Source organism: Uranotaenia lowii, chromosome 1, assembly GCF_029784155.1.
Source record: "Uranotaenia lowii strain MFRU-FL chromosome 1, ASM2978415v1, whole genome shotgun sequence".
Taxonomy (NCBI): Eukaryota; Metazoa; Arthropoda; class Insecta; order Diptera; family Culicidae; genus Uranotaenia; species Uranotaenia lowii.
This window is the reverse complement of record NC_073691.1, coordinates 56,129,571-56,152,450: the sequence shown is the minus strand read 5'-3', so window position 1 is coordinate 56,152,450 and position 22,880 is coordinate 56,129,571. Positions and strand designations below refer to the sequence as shown.

The 22,880-nt window shown below is 38.5% G+C and overlaps 2 protein-coding genes across 2 annotated transcripts in view; one reads left to right on the top strand and one right to left on the bottom strand.

Moving 5' to 3' along the window:
* The first annotated feature begins 4,706 nt into the window (after positions 1–4,706).
* On the top strand, positions 4,707–18,843 carry LOC129739234 (uncharacterized). The gene is made up of 2 exons (XM_055730657.1): positions 4,707–5,161; positions 18,422–18,843. Exons 1-2 carry the CDS (start codon positions 4,823–4,825, stop codon positions 18,659–18,661), a joined length of 579 nt encoding a protein of 192 aa, XP_055586632.1. The 5' UTR covers positions 4,707–4,822; the 3' UTR covers positions 18,662–18,843.
* The window catches only part of LOC129739233 (GATA zinc finger domain-containing protein 10), a 41,548-nt gene continuing 37,425 nt past the window's right edge, over positions 18,758–22,880 (bottom strand). Inside the window, exon 3 of the mRNA XM_055730656.1 lies at positions 18,758–19,659. Coding sequence (XP_055586631.1) covers positions 18,922–19,659 — 738 coding nt within the window. The 3' untranslated portion in view covers positions 18,758–18,921. The remainder of the gene's footprint in view (positions 19,660–22,880) is intronic.

The following is a 22,880-nucleotide window of genomic DNA, read 5'->3' as shown; positions in this document are numbered from 1 at the left end:
TCCAGAAATGTACGGTGTGTAAGGAGACGAAACCAGCCACAGTGCCGGTTGTACCGCTGATGGGTAAGCAGAAAATAGCAGACCATCCCTGGCAAATAGTTGCAATGGATTACATTGGACCTTTGCCGAAAAGTCGATCAGGATTCATGCATATTTTGGTGATTCAGGATCTTTTCAGCAAGTGGTGTCAACTTCATCCAGTTCGAAGAGTTGAGTCAGGAAATCTTTGCAGAATTCTTCGCGAGGAATGGTTTCTAAAACACTCGATCCCGGAGATCGTGTTAACAGACAACGCAACGACTTTTACGTCTAAAGATTTTCGAAGCTTACTGGAACGATTTGAAGTCAAACACTGGACAACCTCACGCCACCACAGCCAAGGAAATCCAGTGGAGCGCTTAAATCGTTCCATTAATGCTGCCATTCGCACGTACTGTAAAAAGGATCAGCGATGTTGGGATACCCGAATTGCCGACATTCAACACGTGTTTAACAACACGGTGCATTCCGCTACCGGTTGTACGCCGTATTTCGTCACGCACAAACACGAGATTGCCAGAACTGGCCCAGATCATAGCCGCTGGCGTCACAAAGAAGATTATGTTCCCGAAAATGATTCGAATATCAGTGAAGAGATATACGATATAGTGAAAAAGAATTTACTTAAAGCTTACGAAACAAGTGCTAAGTGTTACAATTTACGTAAAAAGTCTCGACCAGAGTCGTTTAAAGTCGGTCAGTGTATTTATCGAAGAAATTTCAAACAATCAAACGCGGGTGAATATTACAACGCGAAATTGGCACCGATGTATCTGCCCTGTCGTGTGGTTGCACTGCATGGGTCCAGCTCATATGAGTTGGAAGATTTGGAAGGACGCAACATAGGCACATGGCCAGCAGAACATCTCAAACCGTAAATATTTTCATATTTCAAATCACTCACTAAGTACCATCTCAATCTTGTCCCTGATTGGTTAGAATAGTTGTTAAATTGAGTAGGCACCTCTCCCGCAATTCCACTACTACCTTGTTGAATCTCTCACAAATTTTTGTCGAGAGAGCGAGCTACAATCGGTGAGTAGCAACTCCTTCCGTTTCCGTCCAATTAGCCTCTCATTAGGAGAGCATCGTAAGGACTTTTCCGGAAAATTCCACCCTCCAGTCACGTGAGTGAGCAATGGTTGCCTCTAGTAACTCACCATTTCGGTTGAGTGTTATAAAAGGGGAAAAAACCCACGCGCTTGTTGAGCTAGGAGATGATTTTTTTTAAGGCCGGCCAAATAAAACTAAGTTTTAATTGATATTTAATAAAACTCGATCGTCAATCGTACTATTTGAATCTTTCAAAGAAAGATGGCCAACATAGGGAAATTGGCGATCTCCGGTTGTGGGGACGAGACCAAATCTGCTTAACCTTTCTGACCTGATGGGACGGATATCGCGTACTCCGTAATCGTTGATCCACTTCACGAACTTTTCCGACCACGACAGAAGGATGGTCAAATTAGATTTATTGACATCATTTGCGGGACATTATAAATCTCAACCAGCGGCCCTCATATCGGGCTTATCGAGGATTCAAACTGTCCGATATATTGTGGCCTTAGCCACCAAGACTCACCGTAGTGGCGTTGCTAGACTACGGGGGTCGCCCACATGCGCGAACCCCAGGATGAATCCTCGACTAACTAAAGAAACCGAGTTCAGACGACTTTGAATTAGATTGATTAATTTTGGGGTGTTAGAGTAATTGTTTAGTTTAATAAAATCAATATTTTTTTTCTTCTCTAGAATAATTTTCGATTTGTATTTATTTAGTTCTTTTTGCATGTTGTTACATGTTATTTGATTTATTAATTAAAAAAAATACTTGTCGTCTTTTTTTTCTCTGAATCGGGGGTAAATGTAACATATCATGTCCCATTAATTTTAAATAAAGTCATAAGAGCTTAGTGTAGGGCTGGGGGAAAATAAGGGGCGGCGAACAAAGGTTGAGAACCACTATCGGGTGCGCGCAATGGTGTAACCGGGGAGAGTTTGCGTTCCCCGTGGGGTGTGCGAACGGCAGAGAGGAAAAATCCCGGAAGTACAAGGGAGGACAGAAAGCGTCGGTACGGTCTCTTGCTTGGTAGCCGTCGTTCGGTGCAGTCGTGTGAGTCTAAGCTAAAACGTTCGGAAAAAGACTAAGATTCGTCGGTCGTAAACCCAAAGTTGTCCGCCGGAAAAGCGAAGTGCGAAAAGGACCTTACAGGTTGTAAAACGGTCTCCAGTGCTTTCGGAGATCCGAAGAGAAAAAGAACGGACCTTGTAGGGTGTGAAATGGTCTCTGGTGTTATATTGAGATCCGTACCAAAAAAAAGGGTGCACGTGGACGACTAAATTGCTAAGATTTCCGTAAAAGATTCGTCTCTAACCCTAAAGTGACCAGGGCTCATAAATCGAACCCTAAAAGAAAACTACCCGCGGGTGTTAGGACCGTAGTCCGAACCGAAGTGGCCAATTCGCCGCTCCCCAAACGCCACCAGCTCAACAAAACTCCAACCCCAGCATCCAAAGAGCGTAGGAGCCCCCGAGATTAAGAGCGAGCCGGTAAGTCTAATTTAGACCCCCTGTAAATGTGGTAAAAACTTATTTATTACAGCTATTCGAATACTAAAGTGTTCATCAGCAAAAATAAAAGAAACTCGTAAGTGTGAGACCAGTACCGTACGTGTTCCCTGCAGCGATCGTAGTGCTGTTCGTAGGGCTCAGTCGGCATTCCCTGACGTCAGTGGCAAAGCGCAAGCGTTCTCCGGCGATGGGGAAACATTCTCCTCTACCATTTCCTGGCAGCGGTCGTGTAGTAGGCCGACAGTTCCTGGAATTGGGAAAGATACACCTACTCTGGTTGCCCGCGAAATCGACGTGGGTCTCGACGATCCTTTACGTGGTCCTGGCAGTATCCCACAGGAAACTAGCATTGGTAAGTCATCGTATGATAGATTGATGTAATGATATTGAGTGAATTTGCCAACCCCCCCCCCCCCCTTCCCCACAAGGTCAATCTTCGCCGGGTGCAGAAACACGGACTTCTGAGGACGTCTTCCGGGACCGATAAGTCGAGACGCACAATTAGATGGGCAACCAGCAAGATGCGAAAAGAACAACCACAGAGAAACCAGGACGTGGATATCGGGTTCCGGTCAGTTTTTCAGCATCGTGGCGACTAAAACGAACTGATGCAAAAAGCTGAAATAATAAATTAAAAGAAAATAAATCGTAGCCACAAAATTATTCCGAGCAAAAACATCTTAAAATATGATAACTTTCAATATAAACAGAATTTAAATTTACGATATTTAGAGTTGACCGCATTAAATCAATCATAGAAATGTAATTGAAACTATCATGTTTATTATTAAATCAATCGTATTATTATAGTTGAATCTATCATATTTATAATTAAATCAATCATATTATTACAGTTGAATCTATCATATTTAAAATTAAATCAATTACATTATTGTAGTTGAATCTACTATAATTATTGTTGAATGTATGACATCAATCGTACATTATAGATGAATTTATTATATTTACAGTTGAATGCAAAAATCAATCATACAACTAGTTGAATTTATTATATATATTGTTGAGTGTACGAGATCAATCAGATTGTTTATTATATGTATTGTTGAAATTTTGATAATCATATCTGATCGAGAGGCAATCAGGTATATGATTGAATATAAGTGGATTATTGTTGGAAATACCATACTTTTTTCTCTGTATGAAAATTGAAAGAATTTCATCGGGAAAATTATAATAAGAATTTGCCTGGGTGCACGTTTTTCTTCAAATTTCAGTGTTGCGGGTTCAGTTGGTATGCCTTCAAAGCCAAACGACATATCTTCATTCTACAGCCTGTAACTCGGGTAACTGGAGAGATTAATTTTTTCAGAACAAAATTTTAAATTTTCCCGTACAAATTTAACGGTTGAAATTTACTCATCAAAACGTGAGTTTAAAGTTTTGAAAAAATCATGGATCAAACGGAACTTTTAAGACCTCAGGGTTGAAAAATTCGAAAATTTTATTTAATCTATTGTTTTGAGGTAGTCTTGGTAAGTCATCGTACCTGAAAATTATCACTTTTTTAAAGGTGATAACTGGAACAAGAACTAAAAAAAGCGTTGAAAAAAAAAATACAAACTGTTTTTGCATCTACCAAAATTCAAAAGCTACCTCCCGCTTCAACTCAGCTGTTGTTGAACTTCGCCAATTTGTGTCATCATTCTTTATACATTTGCGACCTGTAACTGCCATCCGGGGCCGCTTCAAAAGAGCAGCATAACTAAATATACGCACAGAGAGCTACAATCGCTTACTAACTCGTACGGCATATGGCGACAAATGACCCATCCATGTGACCTCTCATGATCGTTGTCGTCGTCGTCGTCGTCGCAAGACTCGAATCCAGCCGTCATCATCCCGGAGTGTACTTGATCTTCACATCACTGTTACACACTTGAAAGTGGCCGCGATGCGCTTCTCTCCTGCTGGGTGCTTGGTCCAATGCTAATGTGGCAATGTGAAATAAATTTGATTAAAAATCACATCAATCGAGCGCGCCCCATTCTTCGTTTGTCGCGTATACACCAAACGAAGGGTTTGTTTTCGTTGACAATTGAGCCAAGAATTCGCGGTTCTCGTTTTACTTACTACTTATAGGTATAGGAAGGATCCGTGCAAATTCGTCGGGTTCTACCTCACGCTCAGTCGATCGGGTGAAATTGTGCAGTTGACTTGGTCGGATCGATCCGTGGCTTAAAAGCAGGACACGATGGCCGATTGGGATGGTTTTATTCTGACGATTTTTATACTGGTGTGTTATTACTATTGTGTCTGGGCTGTTCCCATTACGCAGGATGCCAGTTTTGTTCGGGAAAAACGTCAGGCGACGACTCATCCACCGAAGATCCGGAACGAAGTGGCTGCCTTCATCGAAAGTGGACTCATGAACAACGACTACGTGTGGGTGGATGTGACGACTAGGAAGTTTGTCGCGATTCCCGGGAATAATTTGGAGTTTGGCAACTGTACCGACGATGATGAGCTGATCTATTTTGATAATACCGTGATTGAGAATTCGGGACCCAGTACGCTGAATGGAACTCTGGAGGTAGGTTCACACTTGGAATATTTTCTCCTGTGGTTGAGACAATTTCGTATTTTCAACAGCTGGAAATATAAAACGATCTTGACGGAGATAATCAACTGCCAAACTGACTTCAAGGTTTAAACAGTTTTCTTCTGTATTTTCATGAAGTTTCGAAGTTCTCCTGTAGGTTCGATAACGTCTTCTCCCGAAATTTTGCTTTAATATAATTTTTCATTGATTGAGCCTTTTTATTTTTTAAGTTTCCCATAATAAAATTGACTTTTGCACCTGACAGTTTACAGTGACAAGACATACATAATAGAACATTTGTTTATTTGTTTATTCTCTTACAATCTTACGTGATCCAGATGTTTACTGTATTGAATTTCAACTGATAAAGATCCTGTGTACTCGGGAAAATTTCATTCCAAATTTCAGGAGCAATGAAGTGCAACGAGATTCAGGTGGATTTCGATCCCATTTTCGTAACTATGAAGCATTTTTCCTGCGATTCGGAAAGTCACTCTCCCAAGTGGTTCGATTGCAATTTTATGGTGTTCAATTGTTCATCGGGAAATATTTTTTTTAAAACGAACACACACACATATAGGATCTCAGTGAAACTTTATGTTCTTTAAAGAAATCACATTTTATCTTAACACTAAGGCGTACATCTTTCAAGGATATGATTGGCTAGCATGAAATGCTAAAACCACCAGCCCACAGAGAGAGTATGTATGCCGTGACCGAGATTCGATCTCATGACCGCTGGCTCATGGAAGACTTGGACGCTATACTCTCGACCACGGTTGGCGGCGTAATTATTTATTGACAGACTAGCTCACACTTCAGATCGAATCGTTCGATTTAGAACCAAATCTTAGACTTAACATTTGAGATAGAATTCAGATTCTGACCCTAAATTCAGGTTTGATTCAGGCAAAAAGATTCGTATTTTTAGACAGCATTTTTATTTAGTTTTCAGATTTTTTAATTCAGACAAGATAACCTTGATCTTTTAACCGGAAAGATAGGTTCAGATTTCAAAGAATCGACAAAGTCTTCGAGCTCATGTCAAGATTCCTAAATCAGAACAAAAATAGTAAACTCAGGTTTTAGCAGATATGTTCGTTAATTTAAATTTAGACTAATATTTAAATTGAACTTACAAATGGATGTTTCAAACTCAATTTCAGATAAGAACTAACATTCAAATGTGAATACTACAGATTACCTTTGTTGCTTGGTTTTTTAGTTGTTTATTTTTGACTATAAATTCTTACTGTTGTTTTGCTGCTTTCATTCATTCACTTCACTTTCATTCACTTTCATTCTTGACTCTAAACTCTTAACACTTGAATCAGGAACCTCTGTTCTTAACTAATGATTTTATAATCTTTAATTCTGTGCAATCTGGACCTTTGAGTCTTCACACTTCATTTTGGGTTTTTGAATTTTGACTCTTGATTATTTACTCTTGCCTCTTGACTCTTGATTCTAGAATCTAAGCTGTTAAATAGCTCCTGCCCCATTATTACTTTTGACTCCTAGACTTTTACTTTTGACTCTTGATTTTGGACAACCAACTCTTAGCTGCTGACTTTAGAGTTCCCCAATGATTTTAAACTCGTAACTAGTGACTCCTTATTCAAGACTTTTGTTCTTGATTATTGACTGTCGACGGTAAACTGCATAATTTTGACTCTTAACTTTCAACTTTAACGCTGAATTCTTGACTCTTGATTTATAGTGCTTTCAAATATGTTTTGGAAATGTCGCTGGTGAACTAACAGCTGAACACAGACTTCCGACAATTAAGAACCTCATTTCCTTTTGTGGAAATTGTAAGTATGAACTTCCGAGGTTAAATGTAGTGCTGGCGCGATAATAAAATTTTTACCGCTTGACTCTGTGTTCTTGAGAATGAACACTCTACCCTTTGACTCGATTTTACCTGTTGAGTCTTGACTTCAAGCTTTTAAAACTTAATCCTAGATTCTCTGCTTTTATTTCTTAGTTCATGGCTCTTTATTCTTGGCTAAGGACTCACGATTCTCGGCTCTTGGTCCTTAAGTTCTGACTTGTGATCTTTAACTCTTTGCTTTTGACTCTAGAATTTCGAATTTGGACCCTCGGCTGGTTGCCGAAAAAAATTCTATGTTTTGAGGAAAAAAAACTCTGAGTTTCTGTGATTGTTCCTAGAAATTCTGTGATGGTTTTCTGTGATGCTTTTTCCTTTAGTTTCATTGAATGTTTATGAAAAATTCGGTTTTTTTACCATTTTACTGGAGCAAAATCAATTAACCTTACTAGTGTTATCATATTCTTTCAATTTAAACTTAGAAATCTAAAAACACCAAAAATTATAATTTTGGAAACACGTACAAAAAACCTGTGAATATTCCCAAAATTCTGTGTTCTGTTACACAGATTCTGTGATGAAAATTTGCTCAAAATTCTGTGAAATTTCAGATTTCTCTGTGATTTTGGCAACCTTGCTTTCAACACTTGACATTTGAACCCTTGCCTCTTGATTTAGAATCCATGGATCTAGATTTTTGATTCTTGGTTCTAGTCTGTTAAATATTCAGTTTTGACTCTATAACTTAGCTCTTGAATCTTAAATTTTAATGCTGAACTCTTAACTGTAAACTATTTACTCTTAACTCTGCTGATTTTTTACTCTAAACTCTTAACTGTTATCTAACCGTTGACTGTTGATTCTAGACACTTAGCTCTGGACTCTTCACTATTATCCCTTAACTCTTGACTTACAATCCACGATTATAGACTCTTGGCCCTTAATAGTTGACTTTTGTATCCTTGATTCATCACGTTGTGTAAATGAATGGAGATTCTTAACTTTTGTAAAGAAACTGTCTTTTTCGGGGATTTTCACCCCGTTGGGTGATTTATTTGACTCGTTCTAGACTCTGAACTCTCAACTCATGATTCCTGACTTTAAACTTTAAACTCTTTTTTTTTGCAACTAAAGACACTAAAAGTCGATGTAGTTTGGAAATGAAGAAAACGGGAGCCAATCCGATTGTCATTTGCGGGAAACAATCGATCAAAGTTTCCAAATATTTGATTATCATGGAAAAAGTATTGTAGGCAGTGTTCCGAAAAACACTAATTTTCAATGAATGTTCCTGATTGCAATTCACAAATGAACGTACAGCAATCAAGTAGTGTTGTTGATTGCTACTGAACCTATTCGATCATCGATCGTTCTATTCATCGCTAAAATACAGATCACCTCGTACGATGCTTGCTGTTAAAACAGTGCAACTTACTTATACCGGTTTTTTTATACGTATTTTTTTTTACCTGGAAGCAACCCAGAGGCAACCTAGGTTCGCTCTAACTGCTGTCATCGTGCTCATTTGTTGCTTTAGAGGCAACCTAGGTTCGCTCGAAAAACGGACGGAGTCGCCCTGAGAAGAAAGTCAGTTTTCCGAGAAGTTCACTAATACTCTCAACGTTGTAGTCAACACATTAAACAGCTGTTTTTGGCTGAATGCAAAACTGTTGAAATAATGAACGGGAAAATGATTATTGCCGCGGTTTTGAACCTCTCAGCCAAGCAAAATCGTACTATCTGTTGTCCAGTGCAATCCGGACACGAAAAAAGGCAATCCGGATGTGAAGAACCGAGTGAAGAAATCCAGAAGAGAGAACAGAATGACAGCTGCATGTAAACATTGCGCTCGTTCTCACGCATACCTACGCATGGAATAACTTGAAACCCGAAAGTCGTTTTTTTTATTCGGACGGTTCCAGAGCCAAATCCGGAATAAAAAAAAATACGCCATTAGTTACTTAATGGTCCCGCGTTGATTCTCCGGCGCATAGGGCCGTGGTAGAAGACCCACCACACTGTTGAAGGTCCGGAGTCAGCATCTCCACTTGGTTCCAATCAAGATTCTCGTCGACAGTTCGGATTTCGGCGGCTAGGCTTCGCCACCACGAGTTTCTGGTTCTGCCTTTTCCTTCGATGTGCTTCTGGGTTCCATTCAAGCGCCTCTCTGCAAATCTAGCTCTCATATTTTTGCAGCGTGTGCCCAATCTATCTCCACTTACGTTCCCGAATCTCGATTTCTAGCACCATTTGATGACACCGGTAATGCAGTTCCTCTTTTGAGATCCAGTTGCCAGGCCACCAAGCGCGGATGATATTCCGCAGGCAGCGGTTAACAAAAACATGCAGTTTTCGCGTTGTTACCGCATATGTGCCAAGTTTCACGCTCGTACAGCAATACGGATTTGACGTTTAAGTTGAAGATTCGGATTTTTGTTCGTAGAGATATCTGAAGTGACCCCCGGATGTTTTGGAGACTCGCAAACGCTAATCGGGCCTTTCTAATGCGGTTTTCGATGTCTTTCTTGGTACCACCATCAGGCGTAATCTGGCTACCAAGATACTGGAAGCACGTCACTTTCTCAACGTGTTGTCCAGCTACCACGAAATTGGAACGATTTCGGTGTTGATTCCCATCGACTTGGTCTTTCCGACATTGATTTTGAGACCTGCTGCCTTGTAGCTTTCGGCGAGGTCGTCGAGTTTGCTCTGCACGTCTTGCTGTCTTTGGGCGAGCAAAACAAGATCATCTGCCAGATCAAGGTCGTTTAGTTGCTCCATTGTTGAAGGATTCCACGGCAATCCTCGGTTCGGTGCACAGTCAATCGATCCAGTCAAGATCTCATCCATTACGATTAGAAAAAGTTGCGAAAATGCCTCGTATTGTGCTTCGATAAGATGGACTAGTTTCTCTGGGACTCCTTGTCGCCTAGGAGCCGCCCACATGTTTTCGTAGTTCAGTCTGTCGAATGCTTTTTCGAAATCAACGAACACGAGCAGAATTCGTTCATTTGTTGCAGTATTATTCGTTACATTGTGATGAAGTCCACACAAGATCGTCCGGATCGAAATCCAGGTTGTTGCTCCTGAGTACTCCAGATTACTTTGAGGGTTGTACAGATCAACGTTATGCCTCGTCAGTTACCGCATTCTGACAGGTCTTCCTTTCACCATTTTGTTGGACTGCACGAAATTGATGGCCTCGCTTCGTGCACAGGATAGGGTCGCTGATTATCGGTTTCAGCAACCCTCGGGTTCAACGAATAGACACTTGTGCAAGTCGGCACGTTGGTTCCACGCACGTTTTTGGCCAATGGATGATGGTATATGCTTGACTTATGGTTTTCGGCGTCTGCAGCGGATATGGCACTCTTGATTGTTGATTTTCAAGCCAACAATTCGGGGTCCTGTAGAGACATGATGTGAGGATATCAGAGAATTAGTGGATTGCCTAGTACGGGGTCTAATATGGCAGCTACCTGGAAGTTCCAGCTAAGCTTCTTTGGCCTCCAGAGGACGTAGTGATGAGTCTGAGCGCTCGCATCCAAATGAGGCTGCGTTAACTTGAGGGCTTTGACCCCGTACACAGTTCATATTGTCTTCGTTGGTCCTTTTCGGTAATGTTGATGATCCTTGTCAATCCAGGCACCAACTGGTGCTAAACTCCGCAGTTGACCTAATGCGCTGTGCTGCTGAAGTGCTGGGGAAGTTTTAGACAGTCCTCATTCTTACTAAGCCACCTTTTTAGCATGTTACATATTCAAACAAGAATCCCACTAAACCAGGTAGTAAGGATAACGAATTGGTTGGTTACAATTAAAACACTTATCGTGGTGCATTTTTCTGTGAAATGTTTGTCATAATATAACCAATATAACGTTATATAAACTTTACCGAAACTAACATTTAAAGCAAATCGATCCCTACTAGAATAAGTTATTGATGAGAAACCAATGCTACCTTTTTCGTTGCGTCAGATCAAAAGCAAAACTCTGTTGCAAAAATCGTGTGATGTGACACAAAGAAAATGGGTCGCTCATAAAATTAAAACACGCTCTAAAACTTTTAAAAAACTACAACTAAATTATGTGTCTATGTTTATGTATGTTTATGTATGAGTGTAGTATGTGTAAATGTATGTGTTATTTGGATGAACAAGTAAAATTCCGTAGAAAAACCAAGAAAACTTCGATACCGTAAGGAATTTTGAAAACGGTGAAAACTTATCTTATGTGACGCAACTTTTATTGGTAAAAATTAAAGGTTAAATCAAACCCTCTTCAGACGGGGTAAATTAAAATAGACGTAAAATCACATCGAATAGTTTGTTTTACAATTTTTTTCGCTAAATGATTAAAAATATGTTAATCTATCAATGCTTGTTTCTGAAAACTGTTTGACTAGCAGTTGTCAAAAGTAACAGCTAGCTTCTCTTAACTGTAACTGTAAATGGACCTATTTTTCGAAAAATGATCAATTTGGTGGCCTCTGAAATCCTTGGTCAATGTCTTTTTCGATCTAGAAAAATGATTGGTAGTAGACAAGTACAACAACAATTGAGGCGCTTGGGATCAGAGGGGTGCAAGTACCTAAACGGTAGTTTCGAGAAGACGCGCTTCAGAGTTGTGAAGGTGCCCGATTTTTCATATATTTTTCGAATTCGAGCAATTTTTATTTAATCGAAAAAGTGTTAAAAAAAATTATAAAAAATCGATTTTTGCACCAGATGTACAATGAAACATGAAGAGTAGGGTGTCCCAAAATTGCATAATGTCTGGGAATCTGGGGGCTCACCCTCCCTATGGTAGATTAATATGTGAAGAACAAACTTTTGTATGAGGCCGACTAAAAAAAAATGTTTGGAGGTTCCGCAAGTGCGATCTTTGAAAAATATTCTACTTTTAAAATATTTGATTTTAAATAAATTCTAGGTCAAAAAATTTTCACAAAATTTAGATATTTTATATTTTTTAAATTCGTTTTGGAATAAATTCTACACATAAAAAATGAACCAAATTTGTATCAAAATTAAAATAAGCAAGCTACATATTTTTAAGAAAAACAAATTTTTTTTTGGTCCAAAAATTTTGTATTCAAATGACCACAATGTGTACCTAGCGTAAAAGGCTTTTGATACCAAATCTATCAAAAGATGCGGATTTTTGTGCACTTAAACTTTGCTGAACAAAGCATGTTGTTTGTATCATCTTGTGAAGAGCTATTCAAGGTTTAATCTTTAATAAAAATCACATTTTAGGATATTTTTTACTTAGTTTATCAAATTCGTCTTATCAAATACCAACTTGAAAAGAATAGAATTTAATCCAAACCAAATTTAAGAAATATAAAACATATAAATTTTGTGAAAATTGTGAAATTTTGTGTGTGACCTAGAATTTATTTAAAATCAAATCTATTGATAGTGGACTTTTTTCAAAGATCGCACTTGCCGAACCTCTAAACGTGATTTTTTTTAGTCGGCCTCATACAAAAGCTTGTTCTCCACATCCCAATATACCATTTGAAGGGTGAGCCCCCAGATTCCCGAACATTATGCAATTTTGAAACACCCTAATGAAGAGTCGTTAGGTATACTTAACTCAAAATTGATGATGGAACAAGCTTCCCTTTGATTCCGAGGGCCTCAATTGCAAAAATATGCTCAATAATTACTTTTCATATAAGGTGAAATATCTCAGTTATTTGTGGGCCTAGTTTAACAAAAACTAATAAAAACATAGCCATGGATCAGTATTAATATGTTTCAAAATTCAGGAAAAAATGGTTGAAGTGTGTTAAAACTACAACAGAAGAAGTGCTGAAGGTCAAGTTCCTTAGCCATGTACTTATGGAATTTTTGAAAATATACTCAAAAAATTTCTCATCTATGGAGTTTTTCGAGTACCAAAAGATGTTTGTGATCATAAAACGTACGTCTAGGTGGTCGAGTGGTTTGCGTGGTAAGTCGGTAATCGCTGGTCCACTGAGGGCATGGGTTCGATTCCCATCTCGGTGCTGGGAGTTAAATGTTAATCTTAAGTTGTCCACGTCATTTATTTAGTTTGTAAAGCCTAAATCGGCTAAGACGGTGTATGTCTTTTTTTTTTAAACTAAGCTTCTGTCAATTTTTAAGCGAAAAAAACTGGGCGTCGAAACAACGAGAGGTTTGCGTGCACCATGTACATATGCTTCAAAATGCATGGAAGTCACGAAAAAAAAAAAAAAAAAAAAGTTGACAGTGAATTTTTCTCAAGGAAGAATTTCAGTTTGACACCATTCAGCTTTCAACTTCAGATGACTTTGAAACACTTGGGCTTTTCATATCTAAAATAGAGCTTGCTCTAGTAATTGTTTATGTAAACCCCAGAATATCTGTTGGCAATTTAGAAACAGCAATAACAACACTTTTCAATGAAGTAGCTAACTATGGAAAAGTCTTAATAGGAGGTGACTTTAACAGTCATAACGTGATATGGGGATGTCACGAGACAAACAACAAAGGAAAAATTGTTCATGATGCAATAATTGGCTCTAATTTACTACTACTGAATACTGGGACAGTTACCTTTCTTCCTACAATCACTAATCAGCGACCCAGCGCTATTGATTTAACATTATGCACTTCAAATCTTTTTAATATGGTTGATTGGAAGGTAGTAAACAAAACTTTTGGCGGAAGTGGACATCTTTTCATAGAAACTTGTCTTGATTTGAGAGTCAAACGCAAACAAAAGTTTTACTACGACAAACAAAAAAATCTCTGCAGAAATGGCTCAAGTTAAACATTGGGAATTCAGCGACCTAAAAGATCTTACTAATCTCTCACAGAATATAACAAAGAAGCATAAAAAACCCAGCACTTATTCACCAAAATATTACTGGAGTTCGGAGCTCTCCGAATTATATAATCAAAAACAAAACGCTCTACGTGAGTATAATAATTGCAGCAGCAGTATAAACTTAGTTAAGTGGAAAAAATCCTCTGCAATGTTCCTTAAATCCAAACATAAACACATCAAAGACAAAATGATTGAACTCTCAGGATCGATAGACCCAAGAAATACGCATGAAAATTGGAAACTTGTCAGAAGGTTAAAACTCCTACCAGTAATCAACCCTAAAAACAACCCCATAAATAACAGCAAAAACATGGCAACTCAGTTTTTAACCATCAACTTTGGTCCATCAAATTTTAAAGAACCTCTCCCACCCGAGGAAAATAATACAAGATCTTCCATTTTAAATTATCAACTCTGGAAAAAAATTTTAAGAAACAAATCCTCAAAATCATCACCAGGTACAGACTGCATTAACTACGGGACACTTAAAGATTTGGACCTGCAATCTGCATTAAAAATCATAGATCTACTTAACGAAATGTGGCGTAAAGGAGTACTAGATGATCACCTTAAGGAAATAAAGATTATCCCAATTTTAAAAGCTAACAAACCACCAAATGAAATAAGCTCTAGCAGACCCATAGCACTCCTACCAACGGTAGTGAAAATTTTGAACACGGCTGTTCTTGAAGACATACAAAAGACGTGTGAAAACAATAATATCATTCCAAATCTTTCGTTCGGATTTCGTAAAGGAATGTCAACAGAACATTGTATTACCTTTGCAACTAATCTTATTAAAGCAGCACGAAGAGCCAACTACACAACAATTGGTGTTTTCTTCGATTTTTCAAATGCGTTCAACACTGTAAATATTGAAAAACTATACAGATTAATGTTGAGTAATGGTTTTAAAAAAGACACATGCACATGGATATACAATTTCCTGAATAACCGAAAAACTTTGGTTTTCACACAAGAAGGACCTGTGAGCCAAACAATTTGCACCGGAGTACCACAAGGAGACGTAATGTCACCTGTTCTTTTTAACATCTACACTGCCTCTTTACACAATACAAACTTAGACCCAGATATCACAACTCTACAATTTGCTGATGATTTTTTCAAAATCGTTAAGGCAAAATCTCTAGAAACAGCTGTGAAAAAGATGCAAAATGAAATAAACCATTTTACGGCAATAGCCTCTGAGTTGGGATTACGTTTGAATAGTTCAAAAACTAAAGCAATGCTATTCAAAGACTGTGATAAACAACTCTGCTTGACAATGGAAGGGGAGACCCTGGAAACAGTAAAGAGCTATAAATACTTAGGAATAACACTCGATCAGACGCTTAAATACGGAATACACATTAAAACTCTTAAACAAAACGTATTGACCAAACAAAACATGTTAAAAATTATAAGCGGAATCAAATTCGGTGGCACTCCAAAAGTTATGATGTTATATCATAAAGCCTTATATGGTAACTATCTTAACTACGGAGCTATTATTTATGGCGGAACACCCAAGAAGTACTGTGACATGCTTGAAATAACAAACAGACAATGTTTACGTATCGCTACAGGATGTACAAAAACTACACCTATAAACACCTTAGCAGCAATTGCTGGAGAAGAACCACTCAACATCAAACGAAATTATTTAGCTAAAAAACGTATTGCGCTACACATCCAACGAAATGATTTGATAGCCCAACAATTACATTCTTTAGACTTGTCAAATATACAAAACGATGCAAAATATACCTTTATAGAAAGAACATATATAAAAAATGTACAAGAATTTCAAACAATATACACAGAAACAAAACCTCAAATCGCTTTAAAAGTGGAAATAGAAGATCAAATGATAGGATCAATGATGAGAAAGAAAGAAACATCTCCGACCGTACTAAAAACACTTGCCATAGAGATGATAAATAACCATTATGGTCACCGTGATCATTGGTATACTGATGCCTCCAAAAGTATGAACAAATGTGGCATTGGAATTTACGACGCTTCTTCGGATACGAAGATAAGTATTGCTTTAGTTAATAGTGTTAACATTGCAACAGCCGAGCTATTAGCTATAAGAGTAGCACTAGAACATATAGACACAACCAGTGGAGTTGCTGTTATTTTTACCGACTCCCAAGCGGCCTGTAAAATTATTAAAAAAGACATAAAGAACAAAAAATTTGACCAAATTACACACGATATATGTACGATGGCTACAACTAAGAATGTGAAGATCCAATGGATTCCCTCACACGTAGGAATTGACGGAAACGAAAATGCGGATATCTTAGCAAAACAAGGACTAGATGGACCAATATTACTGCAAAACAAATTACGACTAGAAGACGCATACAACAGATTCAAACTAGAGTCTTTGGAATCCACAAATCTATGGTACAAAAACATGGTACAACACGACAGAAAAGGAATGAAATTCTACGAATTTCAGTCGAACTTCTCCACTAAACCCTGGTACTGGAATACCGATTTCACCAATATTCAAACTCGAACTTTGAATAGATTACTCAGCGGACACGATTATTCACCATATTATTTGGGAATCATGAGAATTCGAGACACAAAATTATGCGAATTATGTAACGAAAACTTTACCACAGAACATGCACTACTAAAATGCATTCAATTCAATCATATTCGAAATCATTATGATTGGAATCGATATTCCAATCTGCTCGAGATGATCCAAGATTTTAATGAAGAAAAATTGAGAGAAATTCTCAATTTCCTCGAAAAAGCACGAATGAAAATCTAAGCAGTACAGAAAGGAAGTGGAAAACAAATGGAATAAAGGAACATCCCTATCTTAACAACATGCAACACGACTGACAAAATTTTCGTAATAGTGGTGATATAGAGTACCAAACTCTCGGCCATCAACTCAAATTCATACATACAAGTTGACAGTGGTCCTTGTTTGGGACAAAAAATAGTGACCAGCGTTTGCTGGATCTTGGAATTCCTGAATGGCAAGCACCAGACTGATAGTGATTGTCCGGCGAAGATAATGATGAACTTCTCTTTGTTTCGAGATAATCTTTGATCAAACTGACAAGAATGGGGCAAAATGAAATAAGCGGTCTGTTTATAGGGAGTCCTGATCAACATGGTGAGATGAGATGAAGGATTTGCAGAAACAAAAATCGAATTTTATAAAAATAAAATAAAATAATGTTAAACTCGGCAACACTAAAGATGAATAACATAACTTCAATTTCTATGGCAACACAAGGCAAAACTAACAAAACAAAACAAAGTGAGTCATTGATCTATTTATTCATGTGAGATACAGACTTTCTGAGTGAATCTCTGAATTGAGATTCGTAAAAATTGTAAAATCACGACAATGGCGTAGTTGGTGGAATAAGCACGTAGAGCCAAGGCTGCTGCAACGAAAAAAAAAGTTTCGGATTCTGCCTCCGGTAGAAAGACTGATTAGCACAGCAAGCACAAATGTTTATGGCTGCTGCTACGAAAAAAAGTTTTTGATTCGGCCTCCGGTAGAAAGACGGATTGGCACAGCAAGCGTAGATTTTAAAGACTGCTTTTAGGAAAAAATTGACTCTGATTCGGCCCTCGGAATAAGACGGATAAACTTAGGAATCGCCAATTTTTAAAGCTGCTGCTGCTGATTGTTTGTTTTGATTTTGGCATTCCGGTAGATGAGGACGGAATTTGCTTAGGAAGCGCAGATTTTTAAGGCTGTTGCTGCTGGTTGTTTGTTTTGATTTGGCCTTCCGGTGGAAAAAGACGGATTGGCTTAGTTGCTGCTGATTTTTTCTTTGTTTAAGCCTTCCGGTCAAATTTGATTTGGATTGATATAGGAAGCGCAGATTTTTAAGGTTGCTGTTGCTGATTCTTTGTTATGATTTGGCCTTCCGGTGGATAAAGACGGAATTGGCTTAGGAAGCGCAGAACTTTTGGACTGTTGCTGCTGATTGTTTGTTTTCGGATTGTCCCAGCTCTGGTAAACAAAGACAGAGCAATAAGAACAGCACAGTTTGAAAGGCTGTTGCTAAGAATGTTTTCGGTTGCTCTGGTTCGAGTTAAAAAAAGTTAGAGCGATAGGGAAAGCACAGAATAAAGCCTGCATGCTTGGATTGTAGAATTAAGATAAACAATATTTAAAAAACAAAATTTTGTTTTGGAGAAAAACAAAAGTCGATAAAAAAAAATTTACTGGGAATATAGGTGAGAATGAATGTACACAGAAATTTTTTTTAACTATTACGTGTCACTGAAAACTGCAACCTTTAAAATAAATCAACCTGTAATTAACAAAACGTGTAATTTTAAATTGTTTTCCTTGAAAGTTAACGAAGATTCATTTATTGTTACAAAATTTCCTGTAAAAAAGTTGTACACTAAAAATTAAATGTCACGTAATTATGTTTTCGACCTGTAAAATTACGGTAAATTTCCTGCTCCTTTTTGTTACAGGATATTTGCGTAATTTTACAGGAAATAATTTTTGCTATGTACTAGAACCTCAATGTAAAACATTTTGTAATGAAGCTTTGTATATTATCAACTCTGTTTCAGATCTACATCGACTCGCCGGTGAACATCAGTTGCGTGCGTGCCATCGACCAGATCCAGGACGGTTCCGGCGGAATTCCCACGTTCAATTCGATGGGGACAAACTGGGCTAAAATCGACGTTGCCGGCCAGTATGGAAGGGGCTTCCACTTTCACATCTACGTGTACGGGATCCGAGCTAGAAAAGTCGGCTCCCCCGAAAAGGAAAAGGAAAGCAAGGACGCGCAATCGAATTTGGTCTAGCCGTCGTCGTCGTCGGACGATTTTTGGGGTAACGGGGGGAATAAGTACAAACCGAGCAACTAATGATGTGATAGCTGTAAGAAACTACAAATATGATTAATCACAAAAAAACATTTTTATTACAAAATAACACAGAAATATGATCAATGGATGATGAGTATCCTACAGATGCACAACGTAAACTTGTGTGTGGTTTTAATTTAGCACTCGAAATAAAATCTCCTAACGATTAAGATCAACTACTAGGTTCTACTTGTATCTCATTGGGTAGCTTTCGCTCCGGATGGGATCGGTGGGGGTGCCACATCCGGAATGGCCTTGTTTTTGTTGGCGTTGTTCTTGATGCTCTCGGAGATGTTGGTACTTTCAGCTGGAGATGGAACTGGCGATGCGGCACCTTCCGGTTCGCCTGATTTACTATCGTCTGCTTCTGCTTTGGCGGCTTCTGCGGCATCTTCCGTAGAAGGACCAGCTTCAGGAGCACCGTCCTCCTGGGGTCTATCCTTTTCGGCATCATCCAAATCTTGTTCGCGTCCAGCCCGTTGGCTCAGTTGTGGGTCAACGGAATTTCCGGGATGGGAAGGAACTCCGGCGGCAAAGTAGGGGTTAGGTTGGGCAAACTGTGGGTAGTATCCGAAAGGTGGCAGCACCGATTGGTACTGGGATGGATTGTAGTTGCTGAAGCCATCGTAGAGGGCTGGGAAGTTGTAGGGGTATCCTTGAAGTTGGAACTGTTGTGGCTGCTGGCCATGGTAGTTGTTAAGAGGGATCAAACTTGGTGGCAGACCGAATTCGTTCAGTTGTAGGGGGCTCTTGGAATCGACCGGGTGGCCGGCTTCGTAGTTGGGGCGAGGTCCTTCCGGTGCTTTCGGTGCAATGCTGTTGTTTGGTTCGGGGATTATTTCCTGACCGGCAGCTTCCCGAAGAGGTTGGTGAGTCTCGGGAACTGGTTTGGGCACCGGGATGGTTTCGATGGGAGTCTCCTGGAGTTGTGGTTCCTGTATTGGATGAAAAAAGGAGATATTATTTTCATCAAACAATAACAGTTTGAATAGCTGTGGATTATACTCAATGACCGTTCCAAATTGTGTGTTTGCAAGGCAAATACATCTATTAGGTCGCATGCGAATGTTATCCGAAAATAGAGGAGTAATCAATAGATTTTTACCAGAACTTGAATCGACGAGAATGGTATCGATACGCATTACAACCAGGTATTTTTGATTGTTCGCTCAACTTAAAAACATTATGCAATTTCTAAAATCAAGTGTCATAGCTTAGTTAATTAACCATGCAGCTCCTCATGTTGATTGTAAATACTGTACTCGACAAAAATGCTACACTTTCCTTTGTGAATAACCTCAAATGACATGGATAAAACCTGATGAAAAAGCTACCAAGTAATGCAAGTTTAAATGCATCAAATTTGAACCTAGAACCTACTTTAGTCCTAAAATGCCGAAAATTGTTAATAGATAGTCCATTTTGCTAGCGTAGGCTGAAGATACTCCTATGCACACAATGAACTCTTATACTTCCTGAATTCTACTATACCGCTTTTTGCCATACAAAGTCTATATCATAAAATTTTCAAAGTTTTTAAATATCTGCCTCCAAATCAGTGGTAAATTAGACAGCTCAATTAGTGGGGCGCGTTTTGAAAATCAGAGTGAATGAGGAAAAAAAAGCTTTTTTACTGTCTTAGCCAATGTTAAAAGTAAAATTAATTTCACTTTGTTGCAATACCAACAAATAAACAAAGGTACAAATTTTCAATTGGGACATAATTCAGAACCAATATTGAACATTTCTAACATTTTTTGTCAGGTTGACGCGAAAAAACTACAAGTACAGTACCGTTCATAATTGTATAGAAATTGGAAGCAAGCGCACTGTCACTTCGACTTTGAACTTCCATAACTTTTTACTCTAATGATATTTTTTGATCACATTTTCTGCGTTAGATAGATAAACTATCACACTATTATAACACAAAATTTGAGCTTTCTGGAGTTCTGGCCTGAGAAACAGTAATTCTACGAAAATCGGACTTTTTGGACTTTGCTCATTCAAACTGCAATATCTCTGAAATTAAGAAACATTTTTTATTGAAAATTTGCACAGTGATTGTTGAGATATGAAGCTAGCATGTCTGAATTTTTCGAAAGGTTCTATTGATGAGATCAAAAGTTACGCGAGGTGCAATATTTCAGGCATGAACCTTGAATAGCGATTTCTATAGAATTTTGGACGATTCATGAGAACAATATCGTTTCCTCCACCAATCAGACAAAAAATGTCTGGCAAAAGCAATGAAGAAAAGAAAAAAATGGAATAAATGATCCATTTGTGTTTTGAAATCAGAATCTATATTGTTGTGATTTTTCGGTTGAAATAAATTTACTGGTTGTTAAACAGGGAATGTGATTTTCCTATGAAAACAAACGTCCAAAATTCTATAGAAATCGCATTTCAAGATTCATGCCTGAAATATTGCACCTCGCGTAACTTTGGATCTCATCGATAAAACCATCATATCTCAACAATCACTCTGCAAATTTTCAATAAAAAATGTTGCGTAGTTTCAGAGATATTGCTATTTGATTCATTCGTCTCCCATCAGTCAGTGAACACGGTCGTGGTTTTGCGAGCCTCGTGTGTGAAAAAAGTGTTCTTTGTTCGCTTGATAGGAGAGAGTTGCCGTGTTCAATTCGGTGTTCCCTGCAATGAGCCCTCCAACCAGTGTCCCTAAAAAGCCGAATGCTGCAGAACAACAAAAACAAAATCCTCCTGGATTCCGCACGATTTTTTCATCACAGAATGATTCAACACCAGCAGGGACCTCAAAGGCCCCTTTGACGAATGCAGTTTTTTCAGAATCAACTTCCCAGCCAGGATTGTTTAAGTTGACTGACATTCTGAATGGAATTTTTTCGTTTTTCAACGTTTCTGAATCCATCAAAAGCATTGTAACAACAATGCTTCCTGTAGTAAAGACATTTTTGAAGCAATTGATGCAAACTTGGCCCCTCATTTCAATGTTTATCTCTCTCGATGGCTAATTTACGCCGAGAGGTCGGAGATATCACTGTTATACAGTGGAATTGTCGTAGTTTAGTCCCTAAACTGGATCCGTTCAAATTTCTTCTTCATGAAACTAGTTGCGATGTTTTTTGCCCTTTCAGAAACATGGCTTTCTTCTCAATCAAACATCTCATTCCACGATTTTAACATTATCCGTTTGGATCGCAGCGATTCTTATGGAGGGGTGCTTTTGGGGATCAATATAGAATCCACCTCCCTTTATCAGGAGGAATTGAAGCTGTTGCATGTCATATAACTATTAGAGGTAAGGACTTATGCGTTGTCAGTTTGTACTGGCCTCATAGAGTTGCAGTGGATCGAAATCACCTAGAGGACCTATGCTCAGTGCTCCCTGAGCCAAGGTTGATCCTGGGTGACTTCAATTCACATGGAACTGTCTGGGGAGAACAAATTGACGATAGTCGTTCTAGTCTTATTTATGACATTTGTGACAGTTTCAATTTAACAATTTTGAACACGGGTGAAAAAACACGGGTACCTAAACCTCCTGCAAGACCAAGTGCAATTGACCTCTCACTCTGCACAAATTCACTATCATTGGATTGCCAGTGGAAGGTAATCCCTGATCCCAATGGTAGTGATCACTTGCCAATCAAAATTACAATCACCAATGGGGCCAGCACTTCAAATCATACAAATATGGCATATGACCTTACAAGACACATCGATTGGAAAAAGTACTCGGACGAAATAACAGATGCCATTAATTCTATGAATGTTTTACCTCCTTTGGAGGAGTATCACTTTCTTTCACGTTTGATCCATGGAAGTGCACTTTGTGCTCAAAAAAAACCCATCCCAGATTCATCTGTTCTTCGAAGGCCCCCAAATCCATGGTGGGACAACCAGTGTTCTAAGCTTTACAAGGACAAATCAAAAGCATTCAAAGATTTTCGAAAACATGGAACCCTCGTCCTTTTTGAATCATACGTTTCCCTTGAAAATCAGTTCAAAAAATTGATCAGAGGGAAGAAAAAGGCGTATTGGAGGAATTTTGTGGGTGGTTTATCAAGGGAAACATCCTTGAGTACCTTATGGAAAGTGGCACGAAGTATGCGCAATCGATCATCTACAAATGAAAGTGAAGAATATACACATAGATGGATATTAAACT